This window comes from Mycteria americana, chromosome 3, assembly GCF_035582795.1.
Source record: "Mycteria americana isolate JAX WOST 10 ecotype Jacksonville Zoo and Gardens chromosome 3, USCA_MyAme_1.0, whole genome shotgun sequence".
NCBI classification, from domain to species: Eukaryota; Metazoa; Chordata; class Aves; order Ciconiiformes; family Ciconiidae; genus Mycteria; species Mycteria americana.
The window spans coordinates 59,760,507-59,768,381 of record NC_134367.1 but is presented as its reverse complement, the minus strand read 5'-3'; the positions used below and the strand labels follow the sequence as shown (position 1 = coordinate 59,768,381).

General features: G+C 39.4%; 1 protein-coding gene across 2 annotated transcripts in view; it reads right to left on the bottom strand.

Moving 5' to 3' along the window:
* Positions 1 to 1,786: 1,786 nt before the first annotated feature.
* NKAIN2 (sodium/potassium transporting ATPase interacting 2) overlaps positions 1,787 to 7,875 on the bottom strand; it is a 568,958-nt gene continuing 562,869 nt past the window's right edge. For both annotated transcript variants that reach the window (XM_075498664.1, XM_075498665.1), the window contains one exon: positions 1,787 to 4,826. In XM_075498664.1, the coding sequence (XP_075354779.1) occupies positions 4,817 to 4,826 (10 nt within the window). In that variant the 3' untranslated portion in view covers positions 1,787 to 4,816. The remainder of the gene's footprint in view (positions 4,827 to 7,875) is intronic.

The window sequence follows — 7,875 nt, the reverse complement described above, 5'->3', positions numbered from 1 at the left end:
GAAAAAACTCTTGAGTGCTCTTGGCAGGATTTGGAAGATGCTTGTAAAAGACGTTATCTGTCTTGGTTTCTGAGAGATAAAGGAAAACTGCATTTTAAAAGACCCTTCTTTTGTACTTATGGAGAGAGATGCACAACAAAGGCATGTATGATGCTACTTAAAACTCCGCACTTGGTACAATACCTTTCTTTCTATCCCACTCAGCTATGCAAAGGTCACAACTCCAACTGGCTGCGATTGCCCCTCTTGGTGAAAGTCTGAACAGAGGCACTTGTCAGGACATGAGATCAAACAGAGGTGATTTCTCCAGTCCATGGCTGGGGATGGAGCGTATTAGTGACTACAGGAAGGAAACATCTTTTACTGACTCATTCTATGTTGTGCCACTTCTATACGTGAATGAATAACTGCAGTCTAAAGGGCAGTTTCTTTTATGCATGGTAATTACATTTAACATTGCACATAGCTCGGAGCAGACTGATTAGCATAACAACTGTCTACGTCTTTCTCCAAGGAGCAGTGGACACAGTGCTCTGTGCGGTATTTCTATGCATCGGTTCTTAATAAAACGTGTCTCACCTCTAGTGTCTGTTGCCAATCCACATGTGCTGGGAAGAAGCCAGATTCAGATTAGCTAGAAAACAAACTCAAAATGTCTATCAATTTCATCTCAGCTATGTTGAAGAGACTCATCAGTAGAAAGAAAGCAAGCAATACATATACATAGACTATTCATGAGGCTTTCCATCTTTCTGAGAAAAATCCTCATCCTCTGAATAATTGCATTGAAAAAGAAAACAGAGGACTGGAAATAAAAATATTACAAGCTGGAAGGATTCACGGTGTATGGAGTTTTGCTTTGCATACTCTCAGTGTGCTCAAATGGAGGGTGAGAGTGCAAGTGATCAAAACCTTCAGAGACTGAGTTAATAGCCACTCCTATCCGGAGACATCCAGGGATCAATACTTACTGCACTAGCCTTTGTCAAAATGCTGTACGGCAGTTGAGTATTGCAACCAGTACTTAAATTAAGCAAGTGGAGCACAAACTCTTTCTTCTTACCTGATTGAAAAGTATCATTTGCACTATAATTATGGCATAAAAAATCCTAATGACAATAATTAATGAACTCTCTTTCTAAGGAATAGTCTTAGAAGAGCACGAGCGAGTATCTTGAAATGTATACCATTCTGCTCTGCCTTTATTAAATGACCTCAGGCCAGCTGTCAATGTATGTGAGCTCTATAAAGACGTTGCCTAAGACAGGATTTCATCATTTCAGTGTAGGGACAATGAACAGCATATAAAAGAAAATTAATGCAGTGAAATTATCCATGTTACATAGCTCCCTCTTAACACAGCTTACTTTTGCAATACTTAACACTGTTGGCATCTGTAAACCTATATCAGGTTTAAAATTCCTGATAAGTGGGCAACCCCCCCGCCTTGTTTTCTAAGTGAAGAGTCTATTGCAGTCAGCCTTGTAAAAGAAACCTTTTAGTGTCAGCGATAATCAAAATACCTGCTACCTATGACAGAGTTAAAATGGTGTCATGACCTGGCAATTTCTATTCAGTGCTGTCACATCCATGCACTGCACAGATTGGGATTGTCATCATGTAAATGTAATAGGATTCTTTATTCTGCATTGTTGCTCAGCTGGGAACAGTAATTCTAAGTTTTCTGTAAGTTGTGAATAGCAGCAGGGGGGCATGAATAGCTTGGAAACCTATATTTTTTCCATTTATTTTTTTTAAATGCAAATTACACTAGTAAGTCAAAAAAATCACTTTTGTTAAAAATACATTCAGAATTAACAAATGCCAAAAAGAAAAGAAAAAAAAGACACATTTGGATTGTATCTCTTGCCTTCTGAATATTTAAGTTTATAACAAAAGCCCAGCCTAGAAAAATAACATTCTTTACTGGATTTTGAGGAGGATACAGCTGTACAAATCAAAAATGTCATCCAGATATTCTCACATTACTGTGCTCTAAACTGCTTCCAGAAGAGATCTGTCCGCTAATCATTTAGTTTAGTAGTCAACAGTCCTAATTTCTTTTTAATGGTGGTGCTCTAACTGCAACTTAAGCAGGGTTATGAATACCAACTTCATATAGGTATGTATGTGTATATATATGTATACTGTGTGTATGTGAGTGTGTGTATATCTACTCTATATGTAATATATGAATACACATTTATATTGCAATCCATAATAGTTAGATGTGCTTCCTATTTCCTAAGCACTTTACAAACATTAACAATTCAGACCTCACAAAAAGCCTGTGAGGCACATATTATTCCCTTTTTATAGATGGGAAGACTAAGACACAGAGAAATTAAGGCCCACATTTTCTAAATTACAATCAGGCCTAAAAGCTACGTGTAGACCATTAAATTGTCTGAATTCTAAAACTGCTAACTACCAGTAGTCACCGTTCCAAGGGAAATCACTGAAAGGTATGAAAAATTATCTTCTGAAAATTGGATTGCTGCTTAGGTGCCTAAACTGGTTTCTTTTCACGTTAAAAAATGATTTTTATAGAAATATGATTTTGATTAACTGGTACACAGGGAAAGCTAAAATACCCTGCCATGACATTTTCATTCCATTTAAACCTCTACATTGTGTTTAATACTATACATCTGCTATATATAATACTACATAAAAGTAGAAACCTTCAAAATTTTTCAAGTTATGGGAAATTTCAGCCTGGCACTTGGAAGTTGCACGATTTTCCAGGGGGTGAAAAGCAGCTCTACCCAGAACGATCTCAGAATTTCAGGTACCCAAGTCTGAAAATTTAGATTTGATAGCCAAATCAGCAATGGATGCTTTCTGGGATCAGGCCTAGGGGACATGCCTAATTCATGCAGGAAATCCCTAGCAGGATCTGGGGCTGGAGCCCTGGGCCCCCTGCATCAGATGCTTCCTGGGTTGTGCAGCCCCTGTCAATAGTTCTTCCTGTGTATTTTATATACATAGACATACACACACACACACACTTACATATATATATATATATATATAAAAATCTCACTGAATAAATGCAAGTATAGTTCCTGAACATGTCCCGTATCTTGTTTTCACTGGTGAATGCCTGTTCCTCTGTCATTGTCCAGAGCTGTTGCTTGTGACACTGTACATCCATGCAGACACAGCAAAGGGCACTGGTTTGTACAGGGATGGATGAGTGGCGTGAGCGCACAGGCCGTGGGAGCTCGGGAGCCGTGCAGGTATGATGGTTTGGCTAGCAAGGAAAAGGGAGTTGCTCGGGGGCAGCTCGAGCCTTTCCAAGCGCTGACCTTCCCTCTTGCCCTCAAAAGCTATGTGGTCATCTCAGGTGTGGTAGGTGCGTGTGTTTGCCTATGCAAGGTCTGAGCAAAGAAACAATGACAATCCAAGTTTCTGAAAAGCCTGAGCAAAATATTGGGTTTTTCCTAATGAAAGCCACCTAAGTGCTTGAAAATACAGATCAGATGTAGAACAAAACATATGTTCCTAGGAGTTCAGAGTATTTCATATACACATTGACCTACTAGCAAAATTCCCAAAGGCATCTTGTTGCCAACTACGTAACAGCACAGTTTTTTTTCAGCCACAATAATACAGGAAGATAAAATACACGTTCTAACACACAACAGATCCCCCAAATATACCACAAAAAGGTCTCCAATATTTCTTCAACTCAACTAGTCCCTCCCCGCCCTCCCCAACTGAAACCAAAAAATAAAATATATGGATCCCTTATGGTGCAATTAGAAAAAAAAGCTCACTTACAGAGAATTTTCAGTTGAAATTAGATATAAAAGAGTAAACGTAGCTAGTACATATTCAGTTGGCCTTTGTTGATAGAAATCTGCGGATGTCTCTGTAGTTAGTAAAAGACATTTAGAGATAGCTATAAAAGCACCTACAGTGCGATAAATAAAAACAGCGGGATTAAGAAGCACTGTTTCTGCTGCTTATTTCCAGTAGGTTCAATTATTAGTTTATGTTACCCTTTTCCCCACCCCAACCCCCAAAAGGTCTCATTTCCTTTTTTTTTCTTTTTTTAACCATTATAAAGTGTTTGTTTCTTGACCACTGTGGAGCCTCAAAAGTAAAGCACTTCTCAGACAGCTGGCAGTTTTCTACTCAGTTGCTCTGGAGCTATGGAGCCACAGAGCCTTATTCCCTGACATGAACACAAAACAAGACCAAACAAAAGAAAACCACTGACTTAGAAATCGTTCAGAATTAACAGCAGCATGTTGAGCCTAAAGGACGTTACTTCAGAAAGCTTGCACTGAGTTTCTCTGATGTGCAACGCAGTTGGGTTAAGGCAAGTATGAACTGTACAGCCTTCAGGGCAAACAACGTGCTGTCTATTGACTTCTGCTGCAAGGTCGTCCTGGTATTTTTAGTGCTGTGTTGACTAAGGAGACTCGACACGGCCAGGAGTGAGGATGGGGCTCTGAGAGCACCGAGTTGCCTCGGTTCATGTCTTAATCCAGATGGGCCATGCTGGCGGTGGCCGGGGTAGAGAAGAGCCAGAAGATGGCACCAACGCCTCTGCTCTGGCCTTCTGGTGCTGGGAGGCAGGAGGTCCGAGGTGGGGGTCCGGGACATCTCCCTTAGTACCTGTTAGAAAGAGGGGCTGAAGGTGTCTGGTTTTTGTCTCACTGTTCAATCAGCTTTTTATTTTGGTGTTTGTATTTTTTTTTTTTTAGCACAAAAACTGGATTTTTTTTGCTCTTTGAAGAACCAGGGGGCCATCCTGAAAGTTTCTTTGACAGGTCCTCCAGCCCACGTTGAGAAGTCCCCATGTTTACTTTGACCTAGAAGAAAGACAGAAAAAGAAAGATACGTATAATCCATGATATACCTGCTGCTGCGGTGCCCTTCTGCAAGCCAGTGTAATCGACCAACCAGTAACAGTTCAGCTGCGCATGGGATGAAGAGGACAGAAAGGCAAGGTGTTTGCTCAGGTGACCTCTCTGGAACACCGTCAGAGAAGTCAGCACAGGTTTTCTAAACCATTCTAGGCAGGAGTGTTATTTAATTGTAGTCTTAACTATATATTCAGACGTCAACTGGAAGATGACCTGACCTATAATAATCCATCAGAAACGTAGCTGTCTTTGTAAAAGCAAGAAGTGATGCAGTATGAGGACAGAAGGACTGAATCGAAGGTGCCTGGGAAAGTCGCCCAAGGCTGACTCGCAAAGCAGAGTGCCTGTGCGAGTGTCACAGCCCCGTACACCTGCAGAGTCCTGTCCCAAACCCATGTTTTGTAACTCCAGCTTTCAATCTAAAACAGACAAGATACTGTTGGTTGCTAGGCTTAGCTGGTAGCTTATTTAAATGAAACATTGCTGAAAATGTCTGAATCCCACAAACATGAGGAGATAATAACACAGCAGATTTGTACTGCATGAACTTGCTGAGTATCACGGTGGTTATACTTTAGGTGCTATTTTTTGTATCTTGCTTCTGTTTCGCTTATACTTCAAGTGAATAGTAGGTACCTTCAGTATGAGAAATTATCTAGACAAATACCTACAGCTTTAGGCTAGGAGACCATGGCCAGCATAATGCATACGTAAATACAACAGAGAGAAAATATGGGACCAGGTAGTAAGGCAAATACATTAACCCCTCCTACACCCTTCTGTCCCTGAGTTATTGACTCAAATTCCCTCTAACGTTTGGTGCAAGGTAGGATCCTATTAGCCAGAAACTATCGTAAGTGCCCTCTAGTGAAAAGCAATGCCTACCATTAGTCCTGTGTAACAATACACATAAGTGGGTGTGTACGTGTATATATATATATATTTACACACACATATATATAAAGGGGTCTGTGTGCACATAGGTGTGTGTATGTGTTTCTGTGCATATATAGTATGTGTGTTTGTATATATATATATCATGCAAAGATTCTCAGACTTCACAGACTACGAGGAAAGCAAGCTTCACTTCAGGGCTGAACTGCTTTTGAGCAATTTCTTCAGTGCATTAGGCATCAGCATCAGACATGCATGCTTTTTTTTGCTTCACTTCTTCCTTTCTTGAGCAAACAAGTTTATTGTGAAAAACATAAAGAAAAATCTCTCTCCCCTCCCTCCTTCCTTCTGTTTTTAGAGCAGTGATCATGCAGTGCAGTCTTGTTCCACAACCATAACTGTGTCTTTTCATGTGCACCAGAATCAGTGCCGTGTTTAGTCACCTTCCTCGATCACCTCCCAAGAGCAGGATTTTCTCTTGACAATTGATTTCCACCATCTTATTGTGTTGTTGTCCCATGGTCTGGCAATGAGCACTGGCATCTCCAGCACAGAATGCCAGGAAGCTGCTTTTTAGGACATCAGCTGTAGCCACACTGCAAGGAGGTACATGAGCACCGGTTCTGTCCTGTTCTGTTCAAAAAGCATATTCGTTTTGAAGGGACTGTGTAGGCTTCTTGGCTTGTACAGCATAGAGCACGCTGTTGGCACTTAAATAATAAAAAAAGCCATTTATAACAGGTAGATAAATGTCATGATAAGAATTCTCCCCTAAAACACCAGTGTTTTATTTAAAACATAATTTTAAATTGAATATATTTTTCTCTTTAAAAAATAAGCTCCTTTAAATTAAATGTGAAATTGGGAGAGATGATAAGGAGAGTTGTGATTGGAATTCAAAGCCTAAAATATAGAGAAAAGAAACAAAGTGAGCCTGAATCTAATAATTCTACACTATTTAAGGAAACAGTAGCCAGAGATAGTCACCTCAATTCACTATCTACAGATAACGCTTCCTTTTCATAAATCAAGATTGTTTTCTTAAGTATCCTGTTCATTTATGATAGTTTTGCATAACTGATGAAATTCCACACAAATGTACTGGGTGCATCTAAAATTAGTTCGAATGTTCTTATAAGTAGAGCTTGATTGATATCACAAATCAAAAGTAATAATTCTTTAGTTAAAAAAGTCTTGACACAATAAAAGTGTAAACATGAGGAGCCTGAATAAATCAGTATAATTATTTAATTGTATGTGTAAGTTTGTGTAGGTTCAGTATAACCTCCAAATTAACAAAATGAAGTGCTAACTTTAGCACACAGGAGGAAACTGGTTGCAAAACAGTGTGTCTTAACAGTTAGCAATTACTAAACCCAGCATTCCTTCAGGATAATAATTAAACTGTGTGTGTATAAAACAGTTAAAATTGATTTAAATCACTTGGATATAAATCTGTCTGGCTTGAACTGAAATAAAAGTTTGTGTTGATGGAATTCTGTCATCACAACCCACTAAATCAATTCATGTCAGCAAGCAGTATATGGATGATGACTGAGAGCTACCACACAACTCCATAAGTCTTTAAGATTTGTGCTATTTCTGTATATGAGTCGATCTGGTAAATATATGGGGGGTTCTCTGTGCTTATTACTGAAATACATGTTGAAATTTGCATTTTGTCACAATCTGTACTACCATTAGAAGCTGATACTGTTTTGGTAAGCTCTTCAAAGATGAGGCCGTATGTTCTCCTCCACTTTCGTAGCATGCCTAGCACACCTATAGGTACTATGACACCATAGACAACAAAAAGAGGTGCTATTGTGCTTTAGGAAATACCTAGTAACCAGATGATTTAAAGGCAACTATCTCCTATGTGTCTCATAAATCCAGAGCTCCACATCAGTTGCACCCAATGTGAGCCTGAATAGTAGAGGACGCAGAGGTGGCAAGTAGCTATCTTTATATTTTCTTGATCTTTGGCAGGAATTAGGCAGAATGATGCTTAATATATCCTCCACTGCCTATGGATTCAAAGACATTTTGCAGAAGTTATGGAAATAGTTATATGAATACAGCTATATGGGTATGTATGGGT